We start from the raw sequence: 15,128 nt of genomic DNA, 5'->3' as shown, positions 1-15,128 counted from the left end.
ATTTTGGATGACACTGATGCTGACAACACACCAATCTTTTAGTTGTCGCAGAGCCCTGTTTACACAGATTCAAGGACGTTCCAGCTGCCCATACCGCGCAGCCAGCAAGGAGGCTGCGGGTGCACCAGGAGCTGAGAGGGGTCGCAGCCAGGACAGCTGGCCCAAACTGGCCACAGCCATGGGGTTTTGCTGAAGACTAGCACTCAGCAGGAATCTGATGTGATAAGTCAGATTTCTGCTGCTTGTGTTCTGGCTGGGCATTAATTGTCAACTGGTGAGCAATTGCTTTGTGCATCATTTGTTTCTCATATTCTTTTTTCATTACTATTTTTTCCCTTTCTTTTCTGTTCTATTGAGCGATGTTTCTTTCAGTCCTTGAGTTTTACTTTTTTTTCCTGTTCTCTCTCCCATGCCACCACAGGGGAGTGAGGGTTCATATGTGTGGTGCTTATCTGTCTTCCGAGGGAAGCCACAAAAAAATACAGCTAGATGGTTTAAGGAACATAGTGCTGAAGAACTAACAATTTTGTTACTTAAAAAAGTATTTATGTTGCCTGCAGCTTTTATCTGTAAGTACTATAAGAATCAGATTATTTCTTTAAGTTTCTGAAGAAGTTGTACAACCTGTGAACAGTCTCAATGGACCTCTTCTATAATAGACTGAGTTGTCCTCAACATCAAAAGCACAGTGTCTGATTAGATCTCTTTCACATTCCCAAAAAGTAAACCCTTTTGAAGACTAACAGATTGGTCAGCTATTTGTGATTTCAGACAACTCTTTTAAATGTCCCTCAAGTGTACAGAGGTGTTAATTAGAATGAATAATATTCTGAAGATCATTGCTGATTACATAAAACAAACATGGAGAGAAGCTTGTATTTCCCAGGGAAGTCTTCAGCAGTTAGATGTTCTTGACTTTGCTGAAACTTATCCACCATGAAATTCTGAACTCCAAACCATGATCTTGATTTTCATTCATCTAACTACACTGCCTTTTTCTCCCAGCTTTCAATAAATGTGCATACTACTGCTAAAATTGGATTAGATGCCATGTATTTTAAATCTACTTACTAAAACCAACCTCAAGCTTTGTATCTGACACCTTCCCCAACCACATACACCCGTGTTTCATAATACATTATGTAACTTTCAGTGAAAGCACAGTATGAAGTGTATTATTTTCTATACCTCTCCATAACCTTTTAAGAGCCTCATCCAGTCCTCCAAGCCCTATTCTTCTCTTCACATTGCAAATTTTTCAAGGACTTCAGGATACGAGCTGAAAATAACTTGAATTTTCCTTCCTACTTGTTGGGATTGGGATACTATCCTTAGCTGTTCCCAACCAGCTTTTCCCACTCCTGAGAAGATTTTTAGGTCTGCACTGAAGTAGCTTAAAGGCTGCTGTTGCTGAGCCTCCCTGGTATTCATGTACAGACTCCCTCTCCTGCCTTTTTGCCCCTTCTTCAATTGCTTTTAGTTCTTAGTTATAACTAGGGAGCTTGTTAGTCTGGCATTCATCTAACTATTTCTGCTAACCTGGTATAGGTTAGCCAAATTTATTCACATGTAAGACAACTTTACAAAATCATTTTATAGCCTTGCTTCTAGATTTCTTGTTTTTCTAATAGCCTGTTGATTGAGAACCAAATTCTACTGAAAATCAATAAAATCAATAGCTGGAACTGCTTCTACATTTTCAGATACAAAGACTCCATTAATAACTTAATTAATAGCATGTTGAACATGTATGGTTGCACTGAAATTTTTAATGAAGAGAATGAATACTGAATAGAATAAAAGAGCTTTGACATCAGGTTCAGGAACAACAAGGTATTCAGGAAGCAAGGAAGAGAAGCCATGTAATTCCCTTTGCTTATCTATAAGCCCTTTTTCTCATGAATCTGCCACTTCAGAGAGTCTGACAAAAGCAGTGTCATTAAACACACATTCAGTTTTGTATAGCTTTGGATTGTCCAAACTTTTCTATCACAGATATAAATGTACCTTATTTCCATCATTATAGTTCAACAATTAAATGACCTCTAAAGACAGAAACATCAGTTTCTGTCCTTTCTTGCATGTTGTTCTGTTTCTATTTAGGTTTCTTTGTATGCTTTGCCCGGTACATCTCCCACACACATTTACTGCTTTCTCTCAGTCTCCTACTTGCAAGCTTCTCCACCCTCCCCTCAGGGTGTATTTCTAGCAGCTGGGTTCTCTCCTACACAGATCATCCCTCCTTGTACTGTGAAATAGCAAGCCAACCACGTCGACATAAATGAGGCTACATTGAAAGAAAAAAGCCATTTGCTATTAAAAAAACCACCTCCATCTCAAACTGATTTTGATGCCTTTGATTTAATGACACATCCCTTCACAGACACACATAGAACAACACTAAAACACTGAGCTATTAGTTTCTAAATTTTAAATGATTTTAACTTTCAAGATTGTATTCTGAATAAAAATCTTCCACCATAATAGTGATTACACAACCATTCTTAAATATTAAAGGGTATGACATTTTCCAGAAGACCATAGAAACAAAACGTATATACGTGCTCTGAAAAATATTTTCCTCATTAAGTACATCTCCACAGTCTGACTTTTTCAAAAGCTTGACTATTTGTTTGTCTATCTATAGTTAAGCGCTTGTTCTTAGTATTCATACCCTCTAAATAGTAGCTACGTATTTGAGGACAGCATAGGTAAGCACAGTTTAAAGAGTTTCCATCTGCTTCTCTCAATGCTATAGGTAATGAGAATGGTATCAAAGTGTACCAAAGGTGCAAAATGCTCTGCATTCTTGTACTGTTTTTTGTCACTGAAGAGGTAATTTAGGAAATGCATTTCTAATGCAAGTCATTTCATCTGTGCAAAGGTTAAAGCTATTTTCTTCTAACTCTCCATCTCTTTTGGAGAAGGTGTGTTCACCTTTGCTCCTCAGAGGCCACTCAAATTCTGGACACCCAGACCTCCTGCCACGTAACCATGCTGTACATCCAGTCTACATGCATCCACCTAGATTATTTCCCAGTTCTCTTTGGAAATTATTTCACTACTGTACAAATGACTGTTTTTTAAACTGCAGTTTCTGTACCATGGAACAGGCTGCCTAGAGAGGTTGTGGAGTTGACACCTTCTCTGTCACCTGTCTGGATGCCTACCTGGGTAGCCTGCTCTGAGGATCCTGCTTTGCAGGGGGGTTGGACCCGATGATCTTTTGAGGTCCCTTCCAACCCCTACAGTTCTGTGATTCTGTGATTCTGTGAAGTATAGGGGACAAAATAAAATCTTGGTTTGTTTATTGAAGTTTCATTTCAATATAAGTTTTTAATTCTTACCATGGTCTGTAAGTTTAGATGTGCAGAGTTGACTTGATCTCTCATTTCCACTTTGTTCATCACATCCTACGGACACAGAGTCACATGCAATGACTGGCTCAGAATGAATTAACAGTTTTGAAGTCTGTTCATCAGATTCCTTAATCAAACAAAGCAGCACAAGGAAAAAGGTACAGTTAGAGCTTCCAGCAGGACCGCAATACAATGGCTGCCCTGATCCACACAACTGTTGGGACTCATATTAAGAAAAAAAAAAAAAAAAAAAAACCTACAACAAAAAAAACACCCTCCTAACTCTTTTCTAAATGATCAGCAGTGACTCAGCCGCAAGCTAAAAGAGATTTAGCATGCTTTTTTTCTCCAGAGATAAAGAGAAATAGAAACTAGAGTACACGCTACAGAAAAGATAGAAAACAAAACACTAAAACAAATCTTAATATTTCTGTGATGCTTTTACTATTTCCAAACTGATGCTGTTCACTGTATGACAAAACGTAGTACTAGTATTGAACAGGACTATCTTCTGTTGCAGATACCCTAAAAGCAAAGGTCACGTTATACTGGGAGGCATTCCAAGACTTTATTCTTACTAAGAAGACAGTTTAAATGTTAATATTCTTTACTAATCAAATGAAAAGAACCCACAGCCATGCCAAATAAGAGTGTTTAAAGGATTACAAATCCTGAAAATGAATGTATTTTGAACTCTGATATCACACAAAAGATTAGTAAGTCCATTTCAGAGAGCAGATTTAGATTTATGGGTGTCTAAATGTAAAATTGTTCAATAGAGAACTTGTTGAACTATGTCTGAACATCTGAATATAATTGCTCTCATCACAGATGCACAGGGTTCAGCTAAGTGGTCCAGGCTTCAATGCAGTTACAAATTGTTAATCTCTGGACCAGACTGTCTGTCTAGTCCTAAAGAAAGTGTGCGGAGAACAGAAAAGAGGTACATTGAAAGTGCATAAATAAGGTATCCGAAACAACAGCCCATACTTACATGTAGGACATTGACATTCAGCTGCTGAAAATTACGGGACCTGTATTCTTGCATTCTTTTGATATTTTCTTGATATTTTTCTTCTGCCAGCTGTCTGTAAATACAGAATATTTATGATTAGGATATGATATCAGGGATTGCACAAAGGGATCTTCTAACAGTAGATGTGGAAAAGCAATTTCCATAATCAGAGTGCTATGGTGCCAAACGTTCATGGCATCTGCTTAAGGTGAGGTTAGTTTTAGTGAACTCAGAAACAGATCTGAGGCCTTATTTCCAAATAGGTTTTATATTTATCTTTCACAACCTGTATAATTTAATTGAAAAATAGTAAATTATCAGTCCCAGACTCTTTTGTCTCTCCAAAGATCTTAAACATGTCAGACTTTATTCCACTGTGTAGTCCAGGGACCTTTCAGATAAAGACAGGCACACAACACTTGTGTGCTATGAACACTTCTCCTGGGGTAGAGTTGGTAATTGTGCTTTTTCTGTGCAGGACTACTTATGCTAGGTCCTACATTAAGCAAATCCTCCAGTTTCCATCACTAAATACCCTAATCTCTTCTATGTCTATATCTGCAGTGCTGAGAGAAGATCTTCAGTATGAGAAGGTGCTATGCTTTTGTACTATTTCATATTTTCAGGCAGAATCAGCTGGCAAGTACCCAGAGTTGAAGTTGAATAGATCCATTTTGAAGATTCATGATTGAGAATAAGGTTAATTTTTAATTTTAATCTAAGATTGCAGATTAATATGTTGCCTTTATATTACAAAATAAATATATTTACTTTTGTTGCTAGGGAAAAATGTGAAAAATAAATAGAAAATGTTAAAATGAAAGAAAGCAAAGAAAACGAAAAGCAAACTACAAATATCCTGCAATTAGTATTACTTCCTAATTTCCATTCATTAAAAAAAAGAGAGAGACTTCCTATATATAAATTTCATAAAAGAATGGGCCTACCATATTATTGTAAAAACCATGTAGAAGAGGTGTTACATTTTATACAGTGGTTTCATTTCAAGGAGTTTTTTGTTTTGGTTTGGTTTTTAATGAAAATAAACTTGCATACTTGCATTCCAGTCTCAAATGCAAGAGTTGGTGTCAAACACATAAATGCTGATCAGACATGTTTTCCAAAAGGAAATGAAAGCCTTTATTTTTTTATTTGCAGCTTTTGAGTATGGACCCAACAGGCTGGCACAAGTAACACTAGTGATTTTACAGAAAATTTTCTCTCAACTGCAATTACTATTTATTTGCAGGTATATGCAACAGCTACAAAGTTACTGAGGCCATAAATTCAGACTTCACATTACTCTCCAATATTTCTCTGTAGTAAGATGGCATCGCCTTATTGAATTACTAGCTTGCTTTGGCATAATAGCATTAAGATTCTGATTCTCATGATCAGAAATAATTATTCCTCTATTACCCCTTATAAATAACTGAGTAAACATTTGTTAATTTACATTGCACTTTGCAAAACACTTTTGAAGAAAATGTTAAAAATGAATGTGGAGCTTTTCTGATTTTCATTCACATCAGATGAAACACTGAACATTTTTAATGAGCAAAAACTCAAGTGTGTCATCAAAACAGTATTTTCTTTCTATTTAAAAATTAAATTCATGCACAGATACATAGTCTTCAAGATGTTTCCCACATGCCACTCAGAAATGGTACTTAAAATCCTCCCTTTTGTTGTATCTTTTTTAATAAAACGATAAACTGTAAAGCCCTTATAACATGTTGATTACCCCATTGTTTGGTCATTTGATAAGATTATTTTTTCTGAGCTACTAACTTCCATTGACAAATCTTTTAGGACAAAAGAATTGAAAAAAGCTGTACTGTAACTAAATGTCTGACTCCTCAGAATATGCAATCCTTAAAATGACAAGTCATTAACAAAATCCCCTGTTGTAATAAATCTGTAACTCTTGTGTAGTTATTTAACCCAAAAATACTATGCTCAAAGTACCAGTTTTGGGCTAAAGCTCTGACTTTTTTTTTTCTACATAAATAATTACTATGATTTAACTCATCAAAGTGAATGGGGATTCAATTTGAGTAGCTGAAGACTTTTTTTTTTTTTTAATTTAATCTTATTTTTATTTTTAACTTGACTGTTCTAGTTCTCTCATTAGACTGCTGAAAGAAGAAAACTGTATGGTTAGGGCACAAAACTAACATTATGCACAACTTACTTCAACTTCTTTGCTTTCTCATCTGCTGCATTTAACTTCCTCAGCCTCATTCTTTCCCGTGGTGTCATTTTCTGAACTTCAGACAGTTCCTGTAGAGTCTGCAAATGAACTTTCCTCTGCCTGAAATTGAATGCATGCCAGCTTATTTTCATATAAAAATGTAAATATTGGTATTTTGATTTGATATTGAAACATACTGACATTTCAAATGGAATATTAGAAAGTCACAGGTACTATAACAGACTAAACAGACCTTAGTGTGGAAAGCAGATGCTTCTTTTACATTAAAATGTTTAAACTGAGACTTAGATTAATGAAGAACATGAATCATTTCAGGCATTTCATGTGAGAACAGAATAACGTAAACTCAGCTCCTTAAAAGAATAAATCTTGAAGCACAGTGAAATATTTACCCTGTCAGGATTCGTTATTGAACGTATTGCAAATCCAAAGGCAGTTTTCGAATGAGAACCACAGGAAAAAAAAAATAAAAAAAAATACCATTCATACATTTTGCATTGATTGTTACAAGTTGGCTGCAATAAAAGATAGCTTTAATGCATCTTCAATGAAAGTCATAATTATCATGTTGTCCTCTTGAGTTTCTGGTCCTAATCAATAAAAACAATTCACTGGTAAAATGGACTCCATGGACCATCCTTGAAAGCTGAGCATCAGATATTGACTTTTGTATCTCAGCTGTATTTGTCAATACAGGAGAGCAATACTAGACCTATATCAGAAAAAGGATATTAATTTCAGATTTTACCACACATCATATAGTAATTGCAAAAATTGAACCATAGTTTGCAATGACATAGCACTCATATTTCACTCACACCAAAATTTTGCATTATTTTTATTCTGGATAACAAGTTCTCATTTTAAATGTCTATTTTTGCTCTTATGAGATAAACTCACCCACCATCTAAGAGCCCAGTTCTGTAAGCATATAAATTGCAACACTCTTTGCAGACTACGATTTTTAAATCATTATTTTAATAACTGAGAAGCTTTCATTATGCTTTTCGAATGTTGACTACAGAGGGAAATAGTGTAAAAATATGAGAATTTCTGTGAAATATGAAAGACTAAGGACAAAGACAAGAAGATTTTAATTATTAATAAGAATGGAACTAACTCCTCTAGTATGAATAATACAGACATATTTCTTGTCCCCTGTTAAAAAAAAAGAAAAAAAAAACTTCTGATTTAAATTATAAGAACCTCATAGGAAAAAAAGTCATTTTTCATCCAATTTGAAACTGAATTCATACAGTTTTTTTCTTACTTAAATATTTAAGATTTATGACTTGCATGGGACTGGAATAAACTAAGCCATTAGAGGCTTTTACTAGAAGAAACCAGACTCAACTATACACACCAAAAATAATTTATGGTGAGGAAAAATATCATAAATGTAAAGTAACAATGACTGGGGAGGACACCATAACAAGCAGCTCCCTGTACACACACAGACAGACTATAGCACATGCGGGAAACTCACTACGTTTAAATGATTTCTCCACCACTTTTCCTTTTGCATGCCACCATTTTTCGGATGTTTTTACTTCATTGTGCCTACCTCTTTAGATATGGTCTTGAAAAAAATATTTGGCCAGTCGCAATACAGGAGCTAACATTCTCATAAATGCAATAAAAGTCATAATAGAATTATGCATGTATGTGTATTCTAAATATTTAATCAAAAAAAGAATCAGACTATAGTACATTTGAAGATGATTTATACTGAAGCATCTCCTAGGACGTTTTTGTTTGGTTTGTTTTTTTTTTGTTGTTTTTTTTTGTTTGTTTGTTTGTTTTTTTTAAAAAAATAGATGCTCTGAAAAATTCAAGGTAAATTTCTGTGCTCTAACAAAAATAGCTCTTATCCACTGCTGCACAGTTTTTAGGATTCTGGACCTCAGCACAGAGAAGCTGACTTTTTAATGCTTTTAACAGAAGTATGAGAAAAAGATGTTTGTAGTTAGAACTTGCTCTTCATCTTACACACTTGAGACTTCCTTTTGAACAAAAGTAATTATAGACCCTGGGATATGCAATCATGTCCTGCCTGTGTTAGCTCTGTCAATAAGTGATGTCCACTTGGAAGGTGATGAGACTTGATATATTCAAACTAATGACAAAGAAACATAGTGTATTTTATGGATAATATAAAATGGTTTCATCAATCTGTTCTAGAAACACAGGGATGTTTGAGGTCTACATATACATTTCGCAGGTAAAAATACTGCTTCCTGAAAGCTTCTATAATCTTTTGATGCATATGGATAGTTTGAAATCCTATATGGAATGTAGTTGAAAACCCACAAAATAAAGGCATGGATAGTTTTTTGAAGATTCTCATAGTGCATGTTTTAATAAGCATTTAACATTCAATATAATTTATAGAGAATTGGCATAATATTTGGGCAAGATTTCAGTGCCTTCAAACTAGTTAAGGTATATATCTGAGGAACAACTCTGCAGTTAACTATATTTAATTTGAATAAACAGGAATCCACTCAAGAGTTAATTAATTCAACCTGAACACAGCAGCAATAAGCAAAAGATATGTCAAATATTTCCTGAGTACAGCGCATCTGCCTGTGTGACTGTAGTGTTTCCAGTATACTAGCAAAGAGCTATTTGTAGCAGAAACAAGGATAGTAGAATATTAAGAATACCAAGAATTACACAATACAGGCATCATTTGTTATTGCCTCTTATATCTACGCTTGCAAAGTTCAACAATGTGTTTATACTAAAGTGGAAACCAAAACAGAGAACTCTTGTCTGATAACAGGGCAGAGACTCATCTGACAATGAGAGAAAGAAAGAACACAAGTGACAGGGTGGAAACTCTAACCACAGTTTCGAGCTATGAAAACTTTACAGATATATTCCAAGCAGTCATACCAGGTAACAAAAACGTACAGAATATTTTTCTGTGTTGAATCCAATGTTTTTATTCCACATTCTTCCTATCACTGTTATTAAACAACCATTTCTTTTGCAAAGTTGCAGTTGATCAGCTCTCCTAAAGGACCACTAGCAAGCAGTAGACTTGGTAACAACTGCAAAGTGACCACAGCTGAAAAACTGCAAGCCTACACTGAGAACAAAGGTCACAAAAAGAATGAAGGGAAAAGGCAAATTCCCTTGAATCTACTGTCAATTCTGAATTGGTGCACGGGCTTCTTCATTGCTACGATTTATTCATTCAAAAGAAATTTCAGATAGCTGTTGAAGTCTTGAAAGTTATTTAGAGGAAATAAAAAAGGAGATGACTGCTACGTCTGCAAGGATCACAAACACCTGATTTTGACTGTGCTATCTCCTAACAGAGCAAAATCACATCAAGAAAACTCAGGGACAGCAAGCAAAGAGGAGTGGAAGCTGCCATTGAAACTGCACAGATAATTTACAAAGGCAAAATGAAATTGCCCATGATGACATTTTCTTTAATCACTGCCGCACTGTAATTTGACACAATTAATTAATTTAATATATATTCAGTGCCTAAAAGAGAGATCATGTGCAAAGTCAGTACTGATTTAAGAGCCAAGAAACACCACTAGTCTTAACTTCTCACAAGAAAGCTACCAGACAAATATTATAGCTTCCTATGGATGTATTATCTGAATTGTTTAAATGTTTATGTCTTCATTGTGATGTCATTTAGGAACCATAGCCTCCACATTCAACAATTAGTCACTACACAAACAACAGTACTATAAATGACCATGACTTAACTAAAATGATGATCTATACAAAGGTCCTAACTTAATTACATATCCACTGTTACTAAAGTAATTTGTGCATATGCTACATACACGTGCACAATTTACGGTTCCAGATATTTAATTATCACATAATTTTTTTACCCTAAATTCTTATTATGCAACTCATTAAAGTGGTTGTCTTGTATTTCTTTAAAAATCCCTTTAAATGCAAAGCATAAGGAGCTTAACACAAACATTTGTTTACAACAGCATAGTATTTGGCAACACTGTCATTGTTTATAGTTCTCCCCACTAAACACTTAAAAATACTTACACAGCATCAAAAATGGGAGTCGATTCTTTCTGCCAGTTAAGCCCCTTGTCTTTCACATTCATATTTGTGTATTGGTACTGTATATTCTGTAAAGAAATAAAATAGAAGCAATATCAATGCTAAAGTGATCCAGATTCCAATATGACACAAAACAGCCCTAATGTAAAAACTGATTGAGCAGTTTCCTTCCCTACTTCCTTAGAAAGTCAAATAATAAATACATTGGAGCCAGGGACCAAAAAAGAAAGATGCACTGTTTTTCATTAAAATTATGACTAACTAGAACAGTTAGAGATTACACGTACCCAGACCAAATAATCTGCACTTGTTATGCATAAATATCCATTCCCCTTATTACTCATAAGATTTTAAAGGGGGGTACATTCAGCACGTAGACTGAGAAAGGCTTAATTTCTCACTGCCTCTCTGCCTCAGTCATACTGTAATTCAGCTCCAAAAGTCCCCTAGATTAACGTTCCCACAGGCTGCTCTCTAAGTTATTTTTTCTCTACACATTTTCTCTGTCTCCACTCTGCTTTTGTAAAATACATACTCAAGTGGCAAGTGTACAGCTATTGCTTTTTCTTCTTAGATACCTTTAGTTGTTCATCAACATAAGGGATTTTTAGGATCTCTGCTGCTGCTGGTCTCATCGAAGGATTCTTATTTAACATGCTGAAACATGAAGAAAACAAAAGTGATAATTCAGTGATTTTCCAAATTAACTTAAGAAACTGATAAACAAGAGAGCAACATACCTGCTCAGCACTGCATTCAGTTTGCTTGGATATCTATCAGGAAGAGAAGGTGTATCACCTTCTACAATTTTTAGCACAACTGACAAAAAATTGTGTCCAGAAAATGCATGGTCCATACAGCACATCTCGTATAAAATGCATCCCAGAGACCTTGAAGGATAAGTAGCATGCATAGTGACATTACGATACGAAGAATTACAAGTTCATATACTTTTTCAATATACTATTATGCTATTCTTTTCATCGGAAAAGATTATGATTCATTATTCAGGTCAACAATTGGCATCATATTAAACAGGAGCAATCATCATTCTATTTTGATAAATGCAGGCAAAAACCTACAATCTGCATATATATATATACATATACATATATACATAATATATATACATATACAAATATTATACATATATATACAGGTATATAAACACTCATTTGGCCACACATTCAAAATAGATTCCAAAACTGGTTTGGACTCAAATAATTATCAAATTTTAGATGACCGCATCATATTGAAACACATAAAACCAAATTTCCTCAATTTTTTATTTGGAAATGAAAAAAAAACTGAATATGCCAGGCTGGAGACCTAGCTGAGAACCAGTGTCAGATTTTATTTATCAGGCTCTTATTCCTCAGTCCTAACAGAGATAGCAAAGACCACCAAGTTGAATAATTTAACATTAACACTCTCATAATGATTTATGTAATGACTATTCATAACAGCTTGCACTTCAGTTGGGCTCTATCTGACTAATATATATTTTTTAAAATAGAGACACTGAGCTTTCCAGGCTTTGAAGCATGCCCAGTATCAACTCCAGTTGATAATGGAGTGCAGGAGAATACTGACACTGACACAGGAGAATACAGATACTGATATTCAGGAGAACAGAGGCAGTGCCAACTGACTTGATCAAGATCATAGAAGATGTTGGTGAGAGCCAGCTACAGGACCAGACTCACCTAGGTAACCAACTTAAATAGCACAGCAAGTTTACTCTTCACATAATATTTGATTGGGGTACTTATCATTTACAGCAGTATGAAAATAAAGCATAATGGTAATATTTAGAAGCATGTATAGGTGAATGGCTTTGGTAAAAAGAGTATAAACATTAACTTTGAAAGCAAATAATGAATAAATTTAAATTTTAGTTAACTAAGAGGAATAACTTCAGTCCATCTGACAATAAAAGAGCACAAGCAAATAATTTTAGAGCTGAAACTCATGCTTTCTATATGATGTAAATAAACTCAAGGAGAGAGAATAGAAGGGCTCTCTCACTGGTGTTTTCCAAAGATCTATCTGAAAACAACTAGTAGCACATTTTTGCTAAAAACTGCCTAAATATAGAGGTACCTAAATAATTGCCCAGTTTCTTGAAGTTTTAACTGTCAACCAGCTTTCAAACTTCCAAAATCAGTAAGCAGTAACACACAGATGATGCTCTACATTTACAATCTATGTTCAAACTCTGAAACAAGATAATGACTACATGAGAAAACACTTTACAATCGAAGTGAACGCATGGCATCTGAAAGCATCAAACAAAAATGGAAACCAGCCAGAGGGAAGAAGAAAAGGAAAATCCCAACTTGATGACTGTACGAAAACTGTTTGTTTGTTTTTCAGAATCAATCTGGTTTTGGAGGCTGCTTAATTCTGGCAGCTAAAAATTGCTTAATGAGCCATTAGGAGAACAGGATTTACCACATGAGGGAAGCCCATTTATTCAGCTAGCTGAGTCCTCTGACTACACCTGAGACTTTGGAGGAAGATGAAAAAGAACATTCTGGTAAAGCTGGGACAGCAAACAGGCTGCCCAGGGAAAACCCCATCTGTCCCATCACAGAAAAAAAATAAAGGAGAGAAAAACAAAAGAAAGAAAAAGCAGGGAAAATAGAAAAAAAATATATATTTTTTTCTTTACTGCAAAATACAACTCTTTGAAATGAAATAAGTAGTTCCTAAGTTGAGAAATGTTGTCCTGGATCCTAGAGCGAGGCCACTTCTTCCCAGGACAGCTGCCAAGCTGTAGGTGCCTAAGGAAGTTACCAAGCTTTTGCCTCGAGACTGCATTTCTCAGGGCAGTTGTGTTTCTACAATTTCAGCCTAAGCATGTTGTAAGAAGCAAATTCAGCAAGAGAAGATTGCTTCTTGATTCCCATGAGCGATTTGCCAATGAACAAAACATATAATTTAATTACTTTTATAATCTTAGCTTGTATAGCTGCCAGTGTTATAAAATTCTAAAATGGCCATTAAACTATCCAGCCAGAGCATTTGGTTTGACAGCTTCCTATGTTTGTGAATAGGTACAACAAATGTGCTAAACAGCACTTCATTTCAGCAAAACTGATGCATGATCGTTTCACATTGAAGCCACTTATGCTCAATTATATAATAAAATGGAGCATCCACACAGGTTTCAGTATGTTCTCTACAATATCTACTGACAGACTTCTAAGTTCTTCTCAGGAGAAACCACCCTGCGGTTTTTGGTGCTACTTGTTTACATAAGCATTGCTGTCCCTTTCACATCTCATGGTCTTCTGTAGAAATTTCTAAACTTCGCTACTGGCCTTCAACTGCTTTAAGATGCATGTTAGCTTTTTAATGAAATGCTAAAAGCCAGATAATCTAAATGCCTATACCTTTGTGGCTTCTGTATCTCAGTCTGACTGTAACAGGTTGTCCTGGTTTCAGTTAGGACAGAGTTAATTTTCCTCCTAGTAGCTGGGAGGGTGCTATGTTTTGGATTAGGATGAGAAGAGTGCTGATAACACGCTGATGTTTTAATTGTTGCGGAGGAATGCTTACACCAAGCCAAGGACTTTTCAGCTCCTCGCTCTGTCCTGCCAGCGGGCAGGCTGGGGGTGCAGCAAGAGCTGGGAGGGGACAGACCCAGGACAGCTGACCCAAACTGGCCAAAGGGGTATTCCATACCTTATGGCATCATGCTGAACAATAGGTAGGGGTGGCTGGCTGGGGAGGGGGGCGGCTGCTCAGGGTTGGGCTGGGCATCGGTCAGCGGGTGGTGAGCGGTTGCATTGTGCATCACTTGCTTTGTACACACTATTTTTCTTCTTATTATTATTATCATTATTTCCTATCTCAATAAACTGTCTTTATCTCAACCCACAGGCTTCACTTTCCCGTTTCTCTCCCCCATCCCAGAGAGGGAGTGGGGAGGGTGAGTGAATGGCTGTGTGGTGTTTAGCTGCCAGCCGGGTTAAACCACAACACAGGTTTTAAGAATTTGCTGACTTCAAGGTCTGTGAGGAATACATACATGTACATACATATGTATCATCACGACACTCTCATCCACGGCTTTTCAGATCTTCATGGCAGGGTTTATCCAGCTGTAGTTGTGCACTGTTTATCATTAATCTTCCTGCCTATTTCTTTCTAGTAGTCATTGGTGTCTAATGGACACAAGTACATCTGGATCATATGGCTCAGTCTTTTAAACAGTGACAGTTACTGTCCCCAGTAACAGAAATGGCACATGGGTAACGTTTATCAAGTTTATATATGGAGTTCACCTTTACTAGGGCTTCTTATGTGTCATTGCATAAAAATTGCGTGAAATGGGAACAGGCTGCTCCACAGCTCATCTGATCTCTCTGTCCTTTCCTCCTCTCTCACAGATGGATACGTTTGGGCTTTAGAATATTCTATAGTTTGAAGGACACAAGAGCAGCCGCAGCCTCATCAAATCTGAGCTCAGATATAA

At 35.9% G+C, this 15,128-nt stretch overlaps 1 protein-coding gene across 9 annotated transcripts in view; it reads right to left on the bottom strand.

Moving 5' to 3' along the window:
- The window catches only part of NEK11 (NIMA related kinase 11), a 117,384-nt gene that overhangs the window by 65,304 nt on the left and 36,952 nt on the right, over positions 1-15,128 (bottom strand). For 8 of the 9 annotated variants that reach the window (XM_035317040.1, XM_035317047.1, XM_035317046.1 and 5 more), the window contains 6 exons: positions 11,386-11,535; positions 11,224-11,302; positions 10,628-10,713; positions 6,569-6,688; positions 4,354-4,447; positions 3,348-3,486 (listed from right to left, as the gene is read on the bottom strand). In XM_035317040.1, coding sequence (XP_035172931.1) covers positions 3,348-3,486; positions 4,354-4,447; positions 6,569-6,688; positions 10,628-10,713; positions 11,224-11,302; positions 11,386-11,535 — 668 coding nt within the window. The remainder of the gene's footprint in view (positions 1-3,347; positions 3,487-4,353; positions 4,448-6,568; positions 6,689-10,627; positions 10,714-11,223; positions 11,303-11,385; positions 11,536-15,128) is intronic. The other variant, XM_035317045.1, reaches the window with a different exon arrangement.

The sequence above is a fragment of the Oxyura jamaicensis genome, chromosome 2 (assembly GCF_011077185.1).
Source record: "Oxyura jamaicensis isolate SHBP4307 breed ruddy duck chromosome 2, BPBGC_Ojam_1.0, whole genome shotgun sequence".
Lineage (NCBI taxonomy): Eukaryota > Metazoa > Chordata > Aves > Anseriformes > Anatidae > Oxyura > Oxyura jamaicensis.
The sequence above is the reverse complement of the archived record's forward strand: the minus strand, read 5'-3'. Positions and strand labels throughout refer to the sequence as shown.